The sequence below is a fragment of the Pristiophorus japonicus genome, chromosome 15, assembly GCF_044704955.1.
Source record: "Pristiophorus japonicus isolate sPriJap1 chromosome 15, sPriJap1.hap1, whole genome shotgun sequence".
Classification (NCBI taxonomy): Eukaryota; Metazoa; Chordata; class Chondrichthyes; family Pristiophoridae; genus Pristiophorus; species Pristiophorus japonicus.
Window position 1 is genome coordinate 83,741,467 of NC_091991.1, and position 19,438 is coordinate 83,760,904.

The following is a 19,438-nucleotide window of genomic DNA, read 5'->3' on the forward strand; positions in this document are numbered from 1 at the left end:
CAATACATTGCCTCGTGAAGTCATTATCAGAGCATCCAAAGATATAACATAACTCTGTGCCCTCTGGGTTACCGACCCTGCTGCCAGGGAAAACACTTTCTTCCTCGCTACTCTATCAAAACCTGCTCACAATTTTGAAAACGTAATCTCCCTTTAACCTGCTCCAAGGAGAGCAATCCCAGCTTCTTTTCTAAAAAAAAGTGTTTGTGCGATCTGACTTTATTGCCCTGGAGAAGGTGGTGGTGAGCCACCTACTTGAACCATAGGTGGCAGTTAAGGGTCAACTACATTGCTGTGAGTCTGGAGTCACATATCGGCCAGACCATATAAGGATGGCAAATTTTCTTCCCTAAAGGATATTAGTGAATCATCTGGGTTTTTATGACAAAATGTCAGTTTCATGGTCACCATTACTGATACTAGCTTTTTAAAAAATTAACTGAATTTAAATTCCCCAGCTGCCGTGGTGGGATTTGAACTCATGTCGCTGAATCATTAATCCAGGCCTCCAGATTACTAGTCCAATAACATTACCACTATACTACCATACCCTGTAACTAAAATCCCTCAACCCTGGTACAGGTTGAACCTCCCTTATCCGGAACCCTCGGGAGCTGGCCTGTTCCAAATAAGGGATTTTTCCGGACGAGGAGTGGCCACGTTAAATTGGATGGTACAGGTACTGAGCAAGGGGATATCGGGGCTGGCTGGCTTGAGGTTGGGAGTGCGGCGGGGGGGCGGGGGGGGGGAGCGGTGATCGCGGGGTCAGGCCAGCGATTGCAGGAGTTGGCAGCGAGGAAGGACTTCAATTTGTTCATGTCGGAGTTCTGCGCATGTGCCACCCGGTGGCCAGGAATGGTTTGAACGAGGGGTGGTTCTGGACGAGGGAGTTCTGGATAAGGGAGGTTCAACCTGTACCATTCTGCTAAATCTGCTCTGCACCCTCTCTCAGGTCTTGGTGTTGCTGGTGCCTCTCTGTGGGAGCTTGGCTTGGAATCGAGCTACGTCAGTCACTGCCACCCTGGTGAGATGGGACCAGGTCAATCCCAGAAAGCTACGCCACTGCCACTGGGAAAAACTCTATCTCAATGGCGTGATTTAACAAAAACACAATGCTTTTATTTATTCTATTCCTCTCCAACCTCCACCCACCCTCTTCTCCCCCTCGCCTCCCTCAGAAGGTGCTGACTTGATGGGATGTGCTAATAATCGGCATCTCGTTCCTTGGCCAAACGTTCATCCACATGAGCTCAGGCAATGAGCTTACTGTCTATTCGACCATGAAGAGCATCACAGCTGCTCTCGATCCTGTTCTCACCAGAGGGGCACTGTCCTGCCGTCCTGTCACCAAGCAGGAGCTCTGCCGATTTAATTCCGCCCCCCCACTTCCCCACCCCACGCCCCCAAACCGCAGGGTCAGAGGCCAACTGTAGCATCCCAATCACAGCCTCAATCGCTTAACTCAGCACAGACCCTTTGCTGGCATCTCCTGGTGTGGCCACTTTGCTATCACAGGCTGGCAGTGCCCTTACCCACCAGGCCATTTGGGGGGAGGTCCATACCATTTCTGCCCAGCAGTCTCAGGGCTTAATTATTAAATTCTTGTGTTTTTAGGGACACTCGGTGCCTCACTGCAGAACGCTTCAGTGGGGTAATTTATGGTGCTGTGGAGTGCACACAAACTTTGCGTATTATGGGTCCAGTGATAAAACAGCCATTGTTCAGGGACATGTAGAGTTGTTTGTTTTGTATCTGGAAGAAGAGTGTGAAGGAGCGGGACCATTCTCAGGATAGATTAACAGTCTGACAGTCCGTGACGTGAACCCTCTTTCTCTGACCGTAACCATCCTTACACCAGTCGGTGGGGCGGTTCTGCCCACACGGCCGGGAGGATTTTATGTGCTCCCACAATGCACCCGCACCCACCGGACGCATGTATCACCCTGGAACTCAGAGCTGGGTCACTGGTCTCCACTTGCCGGGTCTGTCTGGTGCAGGCTTCAAACCCTGCACCTTCTGACTCAGTACCAGCTATAGTGACAAGGCTTGACAAGGTCGACGCAGAGAGGATGTTTCCACTGATAGGAGAGACTAGAACTAGGGGGCATAATCTTGGAATAAGGGGACACCCATTTAAAACTGAGTTGAGGAGGAATTTCTTCTCTCAGAGGGTTGTAAATCTGTGGAATTCGCTGCCTCAGAGAGCTATGGAAGCCAGAACATTGAATAAATTTAAGACAGAGATAGACAGTTTCTTAAATGTAAGGGAATAAGGGGTTATGGGGAACGGGCAGCGAAGTGGAGTTGAGTCCATGATCGGATCAGCCATGATCTTAGTGAACGGCTCGAGGGGCTGGATGGCCTACTCCTGCTCCTATTTCTTATGTGACCAAGTCAAGCTTACTTTGCGGCCATCTTATAGATTGGTTACTGTCCTTGGAAGAAAATGGAACAATTTTTGTTGGTGCTCATCAGGTGAAGAATGTGTGAGGACGGGTATAGATAGCACAGTTCGATGCAGAGTAAAGCTCCCTCTGTTTTGCCCCAACAATATGCCTCAGGCACATCCTCAAGAGTGGCCCCTACTGAATGGCAGCAACAAGTCCCTCATAACATGAACAGTCCAAACGACCTCATGGCATCTCCCTAAATGTGGTAGGGCTTCGGACTGCAGTTATACTCGGCCTGACGGGAAACCCAGGTGATGCCTCCCAGAGAGGGCCTTGCTTCCCAAGGATTTAGTGAGCCCGGTGGTGGGGAGGGGAGTCACATCATTGACCCGATTCACAAGCTCTCAGTGCACTCACTGGCTGCCCTCCCTCCGAGGGAGGTGATGCTCAGTCGGCGAGCAGTGGTCGGGGATCGTAGCTGCGGCGGAGTCCGGCACTGTTTGCTCAGGTCCTCCTCCACGACCGGCGTAATGAGTTCACCGACCAGGATCCTCTCCAAACTGCCGTCGTCCACTCCTTTCCCAAGCCACCGACCGCAGGGGAACCTGCCGTGGAGTGATAGAGGAGCAAAAGCCATTAACAACCGCGGCAACACCGCACAAAAGCCATTTCTTTTGGCAGAGGTGTCTGAAGTAAACATTGTCTGTTTATAAAATATGTTCTTGTGTTAGCATAACTAAAACTGTCTATTTCCACCTTCGCCCATCTCCGCCCCTGCCTCAGCTCATCTGCTGCTGAAACCCTTATCCATGCCTTTGTTATCTCTAGACTTGATATTCCAATGCACTCCTGGCTGGCCTCCCACATTCTACCCTACGTAAACTGGAGGTGATCCAAAACTCGGCTGCCCGTGTCCTAACTTGCACCAAGTCCCGCTCACCCTTCACCCCTGTGCTCGCTGACCTACATTGGATTCTGGTTAAGCACCATCTCGATTTCAAAATTCTCATCCTTGTTTTCAAATCACTCCATCACCTTGCCTTTCCCTATCTCTGTAACCTCCTCCAGCCCCACAACCCCCCCGAGATGTCTGCACTCCTCTAATTCTGCCCTCTTGAGCATCCCTGATTATATTCACTCAACCATTGGTGGCCGTGCCTTCTGTTGCCTCAGCCCCAAGCTCTGGAACTCCCTCCCTAAACCTCTCCGCCTCTCTACCTCTCTTTTCTCCTTTTACACGCTCCTTAAAACCTACCTCTTTGACCAAGCGTTTGGTCACCTGCGCTAATTTCTACTTATGCGGCTCGGTGTCAAATTATTTTCTCATATAATACTCCTTGGGACATTTCACTATGTTAAAGGTGCTATATAAATACAAGTTGTTCTTACATTGTGGGTTTCTTCAATGGTCCACTATAGCTCCCGAGGCCCGACCACAGGCCGCCCTTCACTCTCTGTGCTCCCTAACTACCAGAAGTAACATGCGTGTGTGTGTGTGTGTGTGTGTGTATGTGTGTATATGAGTGCGTGTGTGTGAATGAGTGCGTGTCTCTCTATAATATATCTGTCTGTGTCGATCTATTTCCTGTCTCTATATATGCATATGACACAACTATACGTGTGTATATATGTACATATCTGTATGTAGGTGTGTTTGTATACGTATACATGGATGCACATGTGTGTATTTCCCCTGTCCGTTTCCTGGATGTTTTAATTATGTCTCTCCACAGATAATGTCTGACCTGCCGTGTTTCCAACATTTCCTGGGTTGTTATTTCAGATCTCCGGCAGAACATAAGAACATAAGAAATAGGAGCAGGAGTAGGCCATACGGCCCCTTGAGCCTGCTCTGCCATTTAATACGATCATGGCTGATCCGATCATAGACCCAGGTCCACTTCCCTGCCCGCTCTCCATAACCCCTTATTCCCTTATTGTTTAAGAAACTGTCTATTTCTGTCAAATTTATTCAATGTCCCAGCTTCCAAAGTTCTTTGAGGCAGCGAATTCCACAGATCCACAACCCTCTGAGAGAAGAAATTTCTCCTCATCTCAGTTTTAAATGGGTGGCCCTTATTCTAAGATCATGCCCTCTAGTTCTAGTCTGCCCTATCAGTGGAAACATCCACCTTGTCAAGCTCCCTCATAATCTTATACGTTTCGATAAGATCACCTCTCATTCTTCTGAATTCCAATGAGTAGAGGCCAAACCTACTCAACCTTTCCTCATAAGTCAACCCCCTGATCTCTGGAATCAACATTGTGAACCTTCTCTGAACTGCCTCCAAAGAAAGTATATCCTTTCGTAAATATGGAAACCAAAATTGCACGCAGTACTCCAGGTTTGGCCTCACCAATACCCTGTACAACTGTAGCAAGACTTCCCTGCTTTTATACTCCATCCCCTTTGCAATAAAGGCCAAGATTCCATTGGCCTTCCTGATCACTTGCTGTATCTGCATACTAACCTTTTGTGTTTCATGCATAAGTACTCCCAGGTCCTGTTGTACTGCAGCACTTTGCAATCTTTCTCCATTTAAATAATAACTTGCTCTTTGATTTTTTCTGCCAAAGTGCATGACCTCACACTTTCCAACATTATACTCCATCTGCCAAATTTTTGCCCACTCACTTAGCCTGTCTATGTCCTTTTGCAGATTTTTTTGTGTCCTCTTTATACATTGCTTTTCCTCCCACCTTTGTATCATTGGCAAACTTGGCTATGTTACAGTCAGTCCCTTCCTCCAAGTCATTAATATAAATTGTAAATAGTTGGGTCCCAGCACTGATCCCTGCAGCACCCCACTGGTTACTGGTTGCCAACCAGAGATTGAACCATTTATCCCAACTCTCTGTTCTCTGTTTATTAGCCAATCATCTATCCATGCTAATATATTACCCCCAACCCTGTGAACTTTTATGTTTGTGCAGTAACTTTTTATGCGGCACCTTGTCAAATGCCTTCTGGAAGTCCAAATACACCACATCCACTGGTTCCCCTTTATCCACCCTGTTCATTACATCCTCAAAGAATTCTAGCAAATTTGTACGATCCTTTATATGTGACATTGGTTGATATTGCAGGCAGCTGGCCAAGTGAATTGCGCAGATGTGCCGAGGGAAATCGTGCTCTGCAGCATCGCCAAGTCCATACATACCTATAGGTGTGTCCCGTAATCTCGTTCCTGACCATCACGCAATCCACCAGCCACTTGGCCAAGAGGCCCGAGTTGTCATGTCCAATCTGGACCGTTGTCAGTTTGCCCAGATTCTGGCACTGAAAAAGTGAAAGAGGAGACATTCATTGGCAATCCGCATCCCACCACAGAAACACAGGGTCTGCTCTCAGGGGCAGTCTCCCCTCCCTCCTCTGGATCCATTCGGTCTGTCGTGCCCATACCGGCCTCTTTGCTGGAACAATCCAGAACCAGTCCCATTGTCCTGCCCTCTTCCCACAGCTCCTGCAACTTTCTCGGTTTCAAAGGTTAAACAAGAAGGTGAGGTAAATCGCAAAGTACTAATCAGGTGACCCCAAGCTTGAGTTTTAAAGACCAGACTGTGTGAGAAGGTGAAAACTAAACGAGGTTAAAAAGACTCCCCGTTTTGGAATGGGAGAGTTATAATTGGAAACGGTGCACTGGGTTTTGTGATGCCCTGCCCTGCACTCCCCGTCAGAGCCAGTCCTCGTCATGGAGTGCCCGATCGCAGAGTTAGTCCTTTCATTTAACAGAGTGAGGCGGGTGAGTGAGGGCCATCTTTGAGGATAGATTGCAACACAGCAGCAACAACCTGCATTTATATAGCACCTTTAACATAGTAAAACATCCCAAGGTGCTTCACAGGAACATTATCAAACAAAATCTGACACGTAAGGAGATATTTGGACAGACTTGGTCAAAGAGGTCGGTTTTAAGGAGTTTCTTAAAGGAGAAGAGGTAGAGAGGCAGAGAGATTGAGGGAGAGAATTCCAGAGGCTAGGGCCTCAACAGCTGAAGGCACAGCTGCCGATGCTGGAGTGAGAAAAACTGGGGATGTGCAAGAGGCCAGAATTGGAGGAGCGCAATGATCTCGGAAGGGCTGGAGCAGGTTACAGAGATCGGAGGGTCAAGGCCCTGGAGGGATTGAAAAACAGTACAACAGTCACATTGTTTAAAAGGAAAGTGCAATTGAAGTAAGGGAGGGCCGTGTGTGATGTACCAACCTCAAAAGTCATCTCCAAAACGTTCTTGGGGACCTGCATCACACCAGTGTCCCCCAGCTCACCCGACACACCGATCCAAGGGTTGGAGGTGGTGATGGAGTTACTCAGCTTTTTGATGGGGATAATGACAGCTCTGTATGGGATCACTGCGGGAAGCAAGAAGAGACGTCGCAGAAATCATTGTTAGATCAAAAATAAATACCACCCCCCCACCGATCAATCCCGCCCCTCCCTCATTGTTCAAGGCCTTATCCGGCCTCTCAGATGGATGTAAAAGATCTCGGGGCATTATTTCGAAGAAGAGTAGGGGAGTTCTCCCCAAAGTCCTGGCCAATATTTATCCCTGAAGCAACTCTGAAAAACAGATTATGTGGTCATGATCACATTGCTGTTTGTGGGAGCTCTCTGTGCGCAAATTGGCCATGTTAACTACATTACAACAGTGATTACACTTCAAAAGTTCTTCATTGGCTGTAAAGCGCTTTGGGACATCCTGAGGTCCTGAACGGCGCTATATAAATGCAAGTCTTCTTTCTTTGTTTATTGATCGCCAGCCAGTGTCAGCACTCCCACTGTCAACAGCACTCCTACCAGGGTGAGGGGGCGGGAAACCGAATCCCTCTTCACCGGGGCCTGAGACACCAGATCCTGCTGTCAGACGATGTGGAAAACAATCACTTACATAACTGCGAGCCTGCTACACAAAGAGTCTCATTTAAAATGCACATCCTTAAGTTTTAAACCCCCAAGGTCTCGCCCCTCCAAATCTCTGTAATCTTCTACAAGCCTACAACCCTCCGAGTTGTGTTCCTCCAATTCTGGCCTCTTGTGCATCCCCAAAATCCTTCGCCCCACCATTGGTGGCCGTGCCTTCAGCTGCCAAGGCCCTAAGCTCTGGAACTCCCTCCCTAAACATCTCCATCTCTCTATCTCTCTCTCCTGCCTTAAGATGCTCCTTAAAACCTACATAGTTGTCCATGCTTTCGATCGCCTGTCCTAATATCTCCTTATGCGGCTCAGTGTTGAAAGTTTTCCATTTACTCTCCTGTGAAGTGCCTTGGGACATTTTTACTACAGTAAATGCAAGCTGTTGTTGTGGAGTGATGGAAGTATTCCAACCCCGGGGAGTGCGGGAGGAGGAAGGATTATCTTCACATTCACCCTGCAATCAATCTAACTAGGTCTGGCAGCGCATTCATAACAGCCAGAGCATGCAGGACGGCCGTGGATCCCCCTCAGGGTGATTCCCACTCTGATTCTCAAACGCTGCTGAAGTCTAATTTCCGAAGGTTACATTGTGTATATGGGAAAGTGCGGCTTAAATTGCAGGACCCAGCAGTCAATCCGTCTGAAAGGGCCTTCCACTCAAAGTGGCGACTTCAAGCCTGCCCAGTTACAGAGGAAGAGGTGATAAATATTTATTCATACTTCCGTTTATTTTATCAACATTGCTTTACAGCAACTGCTAAGTTAAAGAGATAGAAACATAGAAAATAGCTGCGGGAGTAGGCCATTCGGCCCTTCGAGCCTGCACCACCATTCAATAAGATCATGGCTGATCATTCCCTCAGTACCCCTTTCCTGCTTTCTCTCCATACCCCTTGATCTCTTTAGCCGTAAGGGCCATATCTAACTCCCTCTTGAATATATCTAACGAACTGGCATCAACAACTCTCTGCGGCAGCGAATTCCACAGGTTAACAACTCTCTGAGTGAAGAAGTTTCTCATCATCTCATATCTAAATGGCCTAGCCCTTATCCTAAGACTATGTCCCCTGGTTCTGGACTTCCCCAACATCGGGAACATTTTTCCCGCATCTAACCTGTCCAGTCCCGTCAGAATCTTATACGTTTCTATGAGATCCCCTCTCATCCTTCTAAACTCCAGTGAATACAGGCCCAGTTGATCCAGTCTCTCCTTATATGTCAGTCCAGCCATCCCTGGAATCAGTCTGGTGAACCTTCGCTGCACTCCCTCAATAGCAAGAGCGCTTTCCTCAGATTAGGAGACCAAAACTGAACACAATATTCCAGTTGAGGCCTCACCAAGGCCCTGTACAACTGCAGTAAGTCCTCCCTGCTCCTATACTCAAATCCCCTAGCTATGAAGGCCAACATACCATTTTCCTTCTTCACCGCCTACTGTACCTGCATGCCAACTTTCAATGACTGATGAACCATGACACCCAGATCTCGTTGCATCTCCCCTTTTCCTAATCTGCCACCATTCAGATAATATTCTGTCTTCGTGTTTTTGCCCCCAAAATGGATAACCTCACATTTATCCACATTATACTGCATTTGCCATGTATTTGCCCACTCACCTAACCTGTCCTCTTAGAGTCTCCTCACAGCTCACATCGCCACCCAGTTTAGTGTCATCTGCAAACTTGGAGATATTACACTCAATTCCTTCATCTAAATCGTTAATGTATATTGTAAAGAGCTGGGGTCCTAGCACTGAGCCCTGCGGCACTCCACTAGTCACTGCCTGCCATTCTGAAAAGGACCTGTTTATCCCGACTCTCTGCTTCCTGTCTGCCAACCAGTTCTCTATCCACGTCAGTACATTACCCCCAATACCATGTGCTTTGATTTTGCACACCAATCTCTTGTGCGTGACCTTGTCAAAAGCCTTTTGAAAGTCCAAATACACCACATCCACTGGTTCTCCCTTGTCCACTCTGCTAGTTACATCCTCAAAAAATTCCAGAAGATTCGTCAAGCACGATTTCCCTTTCATAAATCCATGCTGACTTGGACCGATCCTGTCACTGCTTTCCAAATGCGCTACTGTTTCATCTTTAATAATTGATTCCAACATTTTCCCCACTATTGATGTCAGGCTAACCGGCCTATAATTACCCGTTTTCTCTCTCCCTCCTTTTTTAAAAAGTGGTGTTACATTAGCTACCCTACAGTCCATAGGAACTGATCCAGAGTCGATAGACTGTTGGAAAATAATCACCAATGGATCCACTATTTCTAGAACCACTTCCTTAAGTACTCTGGGATGCAGACTATCAGGTCCCGGGGATTTATCAGCCTTCAATCCCATCAATTTCCCTAACACATTTTTCCACTTTATAAGGATGTCCTTCAGTTCCTCCTTCTCACTAGACCCACTGTCCCCTAGTACATTTATGTCTTCCTTTGTGAAGACAGAACCGAAGTATTTGTTCAATTGGTCTGCCATTTCCTTGTTCCCCATTATAAATTCACCTGAATCCGACTGCAAGGGACCTACATTTGTCTTCACTAATCTTTTTCTCTTCACATATTTATAGAAGCTTTTGCAGTCAGTTTTTATGTTCCCTGCAAGCTTCCTCTCGTACTCTGTTATCCCCCTCTTAATTAAACCCTTAGTCCTCCTCTGTTGAATTCTAAATTTCTCCCAATCCTCAGGTTTGTTGCTTTTTCTAGCCAATTTATATGCCTCTTCCTTGGTTTTAACACTATCCTTAATTTCCCTTGTTAGCCACGGTTGAGCCACCTTCCCCGTTTTATTTTTACTCCAGACAGGGATGTACAATTGCTGAAGTTCATCCATGTGATCTTTAAATGTTTTCCATTGCTTATCCACCGTCAACCCTTTAAGTATCCTTTGCCAGTCTATTCTAGGCAATTCACGCCTCATACCGTTGAAGTTACCTTTCCTTAAGTTCAGGACCCTAGCTTCCGAATTAACTGTGTCACTCTCCATCTTAATAAAGAATTCTACCATATTATGGTCACTCTTCCCCAAGGGGCCTCACACAACAAGATTGCTAATTAGTCCCTTCTCATTACACATCACCCAGTCGAGGATGGCCAGCTCTCTATTTGGTTCTTCGACATATTGGTCTAGAAAACCATCCCTAATACACTCCAGGAAATCCTCCTCCTCCACCGCTTTGCTACCAGTTTGGTTAGCCCAATCAATATGTAGATTAAAGTCGCCCATGATAACTGCTGTATTTTTATTGCATACATCCCTTATTTCTTGTTTGATGCTGTCCCCAACCTCACTACTACTGTTTGGTGGTCTGTACACAACTCCCACTAGTGTTTTCTGCCCTTTGCTATTCCGCAGCTTCACCCATACCGATTCCACATCATCCAGGCTAATGTCCCTCCTTACTATTGCATTAATTTCCTCTTTAACCAGCAGCGCCATCCCGCCTCCTTTTCCTCTCTGTCTATCCTTCCTAAATGTTGAATACCCCTGGATGTTGAGTTCCCAGCCTTGGTCACGCTGGAGCCATGTCTCCGTGATGCCAATTACATCATACCCGTTAACTGCTATCTGCGCAGTTAATTCGTCCACCTTATTCCGAATACTCCTCGCATTGAGGCACAGAGCCTTCAGGCTTGTCTTTTTAACACACTTTGCTCTTTTAGAATTTTGCTGTAATGTGGCCCTTTTTGTTTGCAAATTTATGTCTCAAATGGATTAAATAAGAGATACTCACTGTTCCAGAAATGGGTTCTTCCCCTCTTACACAGTAATCTGCAAATTGTTATAATTATATAATTACCACGCTCACAGCTTTGGACTGGATCATTCAGGGAGAGACAGTCTGGAAAAAATCTGTTTGTAGTTATTTTTTTTAATTCGTTTCGGGATGTGGACATCACTGGCAAGGCCAGCATTTATTGCCCATCCCTAATTGAGGAGGTGGTGGGGTGAATCCGTGTGGTGAAGGTGTTCCCACAGTGCTGTTAGGGAGGGAGTTCCAGGATTTTGACTCAGTGACGATGAAGAAACGACGATGTACTTCCAAGTCAGGATGGTGTGTACCTTGGAGGGGAACTTGCAGGTGATGATGCTCCTATGCGCCTGCTGCACTTGTCCTTCTAGGTGGCAGAGGTCATGAGTTTGGGAGGTGCATCTTGTAGATGGTACACACTGCAGCCACGGTGCGCCGGTGATGGAGGGAGTGAATGTTGAAGGTGGCGGATGGGGTGCCAATCAAGTGGGCTGCTTTGTCCTGGATGGTGTCGAGCTTCTTGAGTGTTGTTGGAACTACACTCATCCAGGCAAGTGGAGAGTATTCCATCATACTCTAGACTTGTGCCTTGTAGATGGTGGAAAGCTTTGGGAAGTCAGGAGGTGAGACACTCGCTGCATAATACCCAGCCTCTGACCCGCTCTTGTTGCTACGGTATTTATATGGCTGGTCCAGTTAAGTTTCTGGTCAATGGTGACCCCCAGAATGTTGATGGTGGGGGATTCAGCGATGGTAATGCCGTTGAATATCAAGGGGAGGTGGTTAGACTCTCGCTTGTTGGAGATGGTCATTGCCTGGCACTTGTGTGGCGTGAATATTACTTGCCACGTATCAGCCGAAGCCTGAATGCTGTCCAGGTCTTGCTGCATGTGGGCATGGACTGCTTCATTATCTGAGGAGTTGCGAATGGAGGTAAGATCCTGGATCCTTTTCTCCCTCCAGTGGATAAGGGCAAAGAAAGAAAGAGCTTACATTTATATAGCGCCTTTCATAACCTCAGGACATCCCAAAGCACTTTACAGCCAATGAAATACTTTTGACGTGTAGTCACTGTTGTAATGTAGGGACGGCAGCAGCCAATTTGTGCACAGCAAGCTCCCACAAACAGCAACGTGATAATGACCAGATAATCTGTTTTGGTGACGTTGGTGGAGAGATAAATATCGGCCATGACACTGGGGAGAACTCCCCTGCTCTTTTTCAAAAAATGCCATGGGGTCTTTTAACGTCTCATCCGAAAGATGGCACCTCTGACAGTGCAGCACTCCCTCAGTACTGTACGGAAGTGTTGGCCTAGATTTTGTGCTGAGCTCTTGGGAGTGGGAATTTAAATCCACAATCTACTGACTCAGCGGTAAGAGTGCTACCGACTGAGTCAGGGATAACACAAAGTATCCAAAATAGGAGTTCCCTTTCTCACCCCTCCCCAATCCCCCTTCCCCCTCTCCCGAAGATGGTGAGTTAAGCTGGGGTACAGTTCCCCATGCACTGAAAACCCTCCAGTGCTTCACAGAGTGCCTGTTCTGAGTGCATTAGCCTAGCCAGGCTGGTCTGATCCTGCTCTCTGTCAAAATCCACAACGGTTTACTGGATAGCCATCAGGAGAAGACTTCATTTCCCCCCAATATTTTAGCTCAGAGACCTCTGGTCGCACCTCAAGTGCTGCTGCAGGTGACAACAGGTAACACAGCAGGTACTGGGGAACTGAACACTGGACCTTGTGGTCTGTATACGCTGGGGAGTGACTTTCCATAACAAGCGATCGGGCAAGCTATGGCCTATCGTCAGTACGGCAGCACCCAATGGAACAGGGGCAGCACACCGTGAAGTCATTGCCTCTCCAAACCAACACTCAACATGGGTCATTGTCTTCCCATCCTCAACTGATTTCAAACATATTCAAGAACCTAGATAAAGGCCAGGGCCCAACGTATAGGACACAAGCAAGCTCAAACAGAAGAAACGGCTCAGAGATGCAGTGGGAAGTAGCGATTAGGTCATGGCAAGTTTGAGAGCCTGTAGATTGGGAAAGGAGGGAAGACGGAGGTAAGGACTTGCACAGATCTGAGGGCTTGGGAAAGGATGAGTGGGAGTCGAAGACAGCAGGAGAGGAGAGGAGGGGAGAAAATTGAAAGAATAAAATAACCATCTTATTTTGTTGTACAACAAATGCACTCTGCCCCCAAAGTGACCTCAGTAAAAGTCCTGGGCTGATTGCAGGGGAATACCAAGGATGAAGAGAAGGTATGTAGGGATGTAGTGCTGAGGTGACACCAAGTTTGCCCTTGACAGCTTGAAGTCTGTAGGAAAAGGGAAAAAGATAACTGAGGGAAGTGAGGAGTGTTACAGTTTGGGAATCCTGTGAATGAATGAATTAAGAGTCGGAGGTAGTTTGATTTCATCGAATCTTACAGCCCGTCATGCCTGTGCCGGCTGTGAAAGAGCTGTCCAATTAGCCCTTGCCCCATAGCCCTGCACATTTGTCCTTTTCAATTCCCTTTTAAAAGTGATTATTGAATCTGCTTCCACCACCCTTTCAGGCAGTGCACTCCAGATTCTAACAACTTGCTGCATAAGAAATATTCTCCTCATTTCCCCTCGCTGGATTTTTGGGGGGCAATTATTTCAGTCCCGTTATCGTGTCGTGACGTAATGCTGTCCCGACTTACTGATTGTCGTGAACACACTCGTAAAGCAGAAGTAGTCCACGGCATTGAGCGACAGCAGGTGGTAGAGGAATTGCTCCTTCTCGTCCTCGCAGCGCAGGAAGGCATAACGCTTGTACAGCTTCCTGTCGGTGGGAAAGAAAGACAATCAACGCCGGCTGAACAATAACCCCTCCGACTGCAGATCAAGAACAACCTGCACTTATATAGCGCCTTTCACGTAATTAAAAAGTCCCAAGGGCTTCACTAGAACATTATCAGATAACATTTGGCACTGCGCCACATAAGGAGATATTAGGGCAGGTGACCAAAAGCTTGGTCAAAGAGGTAGGTTCTGAGGAACAACTTAAAAGGAGAAGAGGGAGAGGTAGCGAGGCGGAGAGGTCTCGGGAGGGAATTCCAGAGCTTAGGGCCTCGGCAGCTGAAGACACGGCTGTCAATGGTGGAGTGGTAAAATTTAGGGATGCACAAGAGGCCAGAATTGGAGCAGCGAAGTGATCTTGGAGTGTTGTGGGGCTGGAACATGTTACAGAGATAGGGAGGGGCGAGGCCACGGAGAGATTTGAAAACAAGGATAAGAATTTTAAAATCGAACAGCACCAAGTGCTCATGCTCTGCCCGACCATCAGATGGACTAAGGTAGAAATGCTGAAAACCACCTATCTTCACACTCAGATTTCCTCTCCTTGTTCCCTCATCTCCTGAAGCCAGTAACGTGTTTTGATGTCGTTCAAAAGTGTGATGTGGTGCTGTGTATAATATAATGAGGAAAATAGCGCAACAATACAGAGTCAGTATTAATGTCCCTGTATTAAGAGAATGTATTGTGTGTGATAGAGACTAGGTTTAGATGAGGTCATTAGGATTCCACAGGGGAATGTTCAGCAAGCAGAAAGTGTCAGGTTAATGCAATTAAAGAAGCATCAAAGAGTTTGTGTAAGAATTGGAGCTGGTTTGGTGCCAATATGTCTATGTTACAGCTGTTACCATTCTGTTAAGATGTCATATTTATAACAATGAAGCATTGTGCTATCTTCTACTTAAATTACATTTACATTCCAGTGAGAATGGAGTATATGTGGCGTGACATTGCCACCTATGATGCAAAAGATCGCATGACAATAATCTCAGAACTGATAGGTTTAGAGCAAGTCATCTGACATTGTTCATCAAGCTGTATACATAAGTTCATTTTCATATGCCAGGCTGAGAACTCAGCAGGCCAGGCAGCATCTGTGGAGAGAAAAACAGAGTTAACATTTCAGGTCGATGACCCTTCGTCAGAACTATTCTGACGAAGGGTCATCGACCTGAAATGTTAACTCTGTTTTTCTCTCCACAGATGCTGCCTGACCTGCTGAGATTTCCAATTTTCTGTTTTTATTTCAGGTTCTAGCATCCGCAGCACTCGCCTGGATTGGCAAGTAGTTTACAAGCTCCAATGGATATCCTACTATTAAGTATATAGACATATAACTTGCTTTTAGTTTCTGTTGATATTAATAAAACAAACAAGTTTGATTTATTGAAACCTATGATGCAAAAGATCGCATGATAATAATCTTAGAACTGATAGGTTTAGAGCAAGTCATCTGACATTGTCCACCTAGCTGTATAAATAAGTTCATTTTCATATGCCAGGCTGAGTCCTCCAATTCAAGTAGTTCACAGGCTCCAATGGATATCCTACTATTAAGTATATAGACATATAACTTGCTTTTAGTTTCTGTCGATATTAATAAAACTAACAAGTTGATTTATCACTGGCGTCCAACCCTATATAATTTGGATTAATCTACTCGGTTGATCTAACATACGGGTGTTGCCATTTGCCCTTAGTACCAGTCGGCCGAGGCCAACCTCACCCATCTCCTAGCAACAGGCGACAGACAGAGGAAGAGACCGCCTTGAGGCTCTCACCACTAGAAAATGTCACACGATACAGGAAAAGTCACCAAGGAGCATGGGCCATAAATGTAAAACACTTGTCTGAAAGAGCCACCAAGACCCACATTTCACACGGATAAAGACCTGGGATTAGTGGGATGAGTCACCTGTTGTCTGCATTCACCAAACACAAACTGGCTAATCCCAGCTGGTATTAGAAAGATCCCACTCTTACGGCCAAAGCTGCTCAACTACAGAGGGTGGAAAAGCTGAATGTTCTCATTGTGCTACAGTTAGCCCCATCAGAAGGGGAGAAAGATAGACATGAGAAATTGCAAAGTACCGCAGTACAGCGGGACCTGGGGGTACTTGTGCATGAAACACAAAAGGATAGTATGCAGGTACAGCAAGTGATCAGGAAAGCCAATGGTATTTTGGCCTTTATTGCAAAGGGGATGGAGTATAAAAGGAGGGAAGTCTTGCTACAGCTATATAAGGTATTGGTGAGGCCACACCTGGAATACTGCGTGCAGTTTTGGTTTCCATATTTACAAGAGGATATACTTGCATTGGAGGCAGTTCAGAGAAGGTTCACTAGGTTGATTCCGGGGATGAGGGGGTTGACTTCTGAGGAAATATTGAGTAGGTTGGGCCTCTACTCATTGGAATTCAGAAGAATGAGAGGTGATCTTATCAAGACATATAAGATTATGAGGGGGCTTCACAGGGTGGATGCAGAGAGGATGTTTCCACTGAGGGGGAAGACTAGAACTAGAGGGCACAATCATAGAATAAGGGGCCGCCCATTTAAAACAGAGATGAGGAGAAATTTCTTCTCTCAGAGGGTTGAGAATCTGTGGAATTCGCTGCCTCAGAGAGCTGTGGAAGTTGGGACACTGAAGACAGAAATAGACAGTTTCTTAAACGATAAGGGGATAAGGGGTTATGGGGAGCGGGCGGGGAAGTGGAGCTGAGTCCATGATTAGATCAGCCATGATCTTATTGAATAGCGGAGCAGACTTGAGGGGCCGTATGGCCTACTCCTGCTCCTATTTCTTATGCTATGTTCTTAAATGCACTTCAGTCCATCCACTGATCTGACATAGGTGTTCAAAATGGCGAGTCTTGATAAGATAAATAGAGAAAAACTATTTCTATAAGTAAATAAATCAGTAGTTCGAAGGGCGTAAATTTATCTTGTCAATAAGATGTACAATGACTTCACTCAACACCTACAATGACCTCAGTGAAGGGCTCAGGTCTACTGCAGTGGACCATCAAGGATGAAGAGAGCAGAAGAAATGGGAAGTAAAGTCTTGGTGAAATTTGGGTCTGAAAAGATTTAAGTTTGGAAGAGTAAGGGAAATCCGAGGAAGAGATGTGTTTCCCAGTTTTGAGGTCATGTGGATGGAATAGGAGGCAATGTGGTGGGTTTTGAGCAAGAGGTTGAGAGAATTTAAAGGCAAATTGTTCTTCGGCCATGGAATGCTCAACGAGAAATGGTGGTGCAAGCAAAATCTATGAAAGGTTTTCAAAGGGAAGTGGAAAAAATATTTGAAAATGAAAAATGCAAAAGGGTGGAGAAAAGGGTAGGGGACTGGGACTAAGTAGCTATCTTTTTCAGAGAGTGGGCACAAGCATGGTGGGCGGAATGGCCCTCTCAAGTGTCAGCTGTGGCTCAGTGGTAGCACTCTCACCTCTGAGTCAAACGTCGTGGGTTTAAGCCCCACTCCATTGATTTGAGCACATAATCCAGGCTGGCTCTTCAATGCAGTGCTGAGGGAGTGCCCCAATGTTGGAGGTGCCATCTTTTTGATGAGGCATTAAACTGAGGCCACGTCTGCTCTCTTGGGATGCAAAAGATCCCACGGCACTATTTTGAAGAAGAACAGGGGAGTTCTCCCCCTGGTGTCCTGGCCAATATTTATCCCTCAACAAACATCACTAAAACAGATTATCTGGTCATTATCTCATTGCTGTTTGTGGGACCTTGCAGTGTGCAAATTGGCTGTCGTATTTTCTACATTACAGCAGTGACTACACTCCAAAAGTATTTTTGTAAAGTGAGACATCCTGAACTTGTGAAAGGCGGTAAAGAAATGCAAGTCCTTCCTTTTCCTTTTGTGCTGTGACATTCTACAATGCTTACCGTTTGCCCATGAACAAGAGTGAACTCTTCAACTGTTGAAAATTAAACAGACATGAGCAAAGGTTCGATTGCATAAACCTACTTTATAAGACCTTGGTTGAACATGAGCTGCTTGAGCTGTTGAGAAAGAACCTTCTTTTCGAGGGACAGCCTAATCCATGCCCGGGCTCGGCCCACATCTGTCTTGATCTCACTCATGTGTTGGACGTGCCTGAAAGATTAAGTAACAGTTATTACTTTAAAACAAACATTTTCCCTCTCATCCCTCCCATCACCTCCCCGCTTCTCCTGCCTCATGCAGTCACTGGCCTCGATGTCCTTGGGTTTGCGAGGGGGGGGGTTGGGCACGGGAATCAAATTGGGAGCCTTGGCTCAGTTGGCAGCATTAGATTGTACAATTCTCATCCTTGTTTCCAAATCCCTCCATGGCCTCGCCCCTCCCTATCTCTGTAATTTCCTCCAGCTCCACAACCCCCCCCCCCCGCGCCCCCCACCGAGATGTCTGTGCTCCTCTAATTCTGGCATCTTCAGCATCCCTGATTATAATCGCTCGACCACTGGTGGTCGTGCCTTCAGCTGCCTAGCTCCCAAGCTCTGGAATTCCCTCCCTAAACCTCTCCGCCTCTCTCCCTCTCTTTTCTACTTTAAGATGCTCCTTAAAACCTACCTCTTTGACCAAGCTTTTGGTCACCTGCGCTAATTTCTCCTTATGTGGCTCGGTGTCAAATTTTGTTTTAAAGCACTATTCTGAGGCGCCTTGGGATGGTTTACTACGTTAAAGGCGCTATATAAATTCAAGATGTTGTTGTTGTGAGCAAATTGGCTGCTGTGATTACTACATTACAGCAGTGACTACACTTCCAAAAATACTTCATTGGCTGTGAAACGCTTTAGGACATCCTGAGGACGTGAAAGGTGCTATATAAATGCAAGTCTTTCAGTCTTTAACAGATGGTGAAGGTGACACATGCCACATTATTTATAACACGTTGACATGAGTTGCTCGGAGTGTGATTCAGCTGCCTTCAAAAACTGCCTGTTGCATCGATTAAGAGCAAAGATATTCGAGGTTTAATGAGCATTCCTCATTTGAGTTCTGTGCCTCAAATAACAAGAGCAGAGGGTTCTTTATATTTCATAGCTGCCCCTTGACAGCGATCTTGCGGTAACCCTGCAGTATAAAATACGTGGTCAATGGAGTTAGTTCACAGTGGACAGCAAAGGCAACCAAAGGGCAATAAAAGTGACTGGCCCACAACACCCCAGGGGCACACTCTGAATAATTCAGCCTCTCCTGAGCCAATGGCTCGTAGAACAAGAACAGAAAAAGGATAGAGGCCCTGGAGAAGGTGCAACAAAGATTTACAAGGATGGTACCAGAACTGAGAGCGTACAACTGTCAGCAAAGACTGAACAGGCCGGGGTTCCTCTCTCTAACAAAACGAAGACTGAGGGGTGACTTGAGAGAGACCTTTACAATTAGGGATAGGGTAGATCCGAGAGAAGATGTTTCCACGTGTGGAGAGTCCACAACTAGGGGTCATAAATAAATCTAATAGCCACTAATAAATCCAACAGGGAATTCAGGAGAAACTTCTTTACTCAGAGAGTGGTGAACATGTGGAACTTGCTGCCACACGGAGTGGTTGAGG

The 19,438-nt window shown here is 46.4% G+C and overlaps 1 protein-coding gene across 3 annotated transcripts in view; it reads right to left on the reverse strand.

Moving 5' to 3' along the window:
* Nucleotides 1–19,438, reverse strand: part of LOC139280883 (DENN domain-containing protein 5B) — a 340,537-nt gene that overhangs the window by 20,088 nt on the left and 301,011 nt on the right. For 2 of the 3 annotated variants that reach the window (XM_070900669.1, XM_070900668.1), the window contains 5 exons: nucleotides 17,869–17,997; nucleotides 13,754–13,875; nucleotides 6,595–6,740; nucleotides 5,552–5,670; nucleotides 2,808–2,995 (listed from right to left, as the gene is read on the reverse strand). In XM_070900669.1, the coding sequence (XP_070756770.1) occupies nucleotides 2,808–2,995; nucleotides 5,552–5,670; nucleotides 6,595–6,740; nucleotides 13,754–13,875; nucleotides 17,869–17,997 (704 nt within the window). Of the gene's footprint in view, nucleotides 1–2,807; nucleotides 2,996–5,551; nucleotides 5,671–6,594; nucleotides 6,741–13,753; nucleotides 13,876–17,868; nucleotides 17,998–19,438 lie in introns of those variants that run through there. The other variant, XM_070900670.1, reaches the window with a different exon arrangement.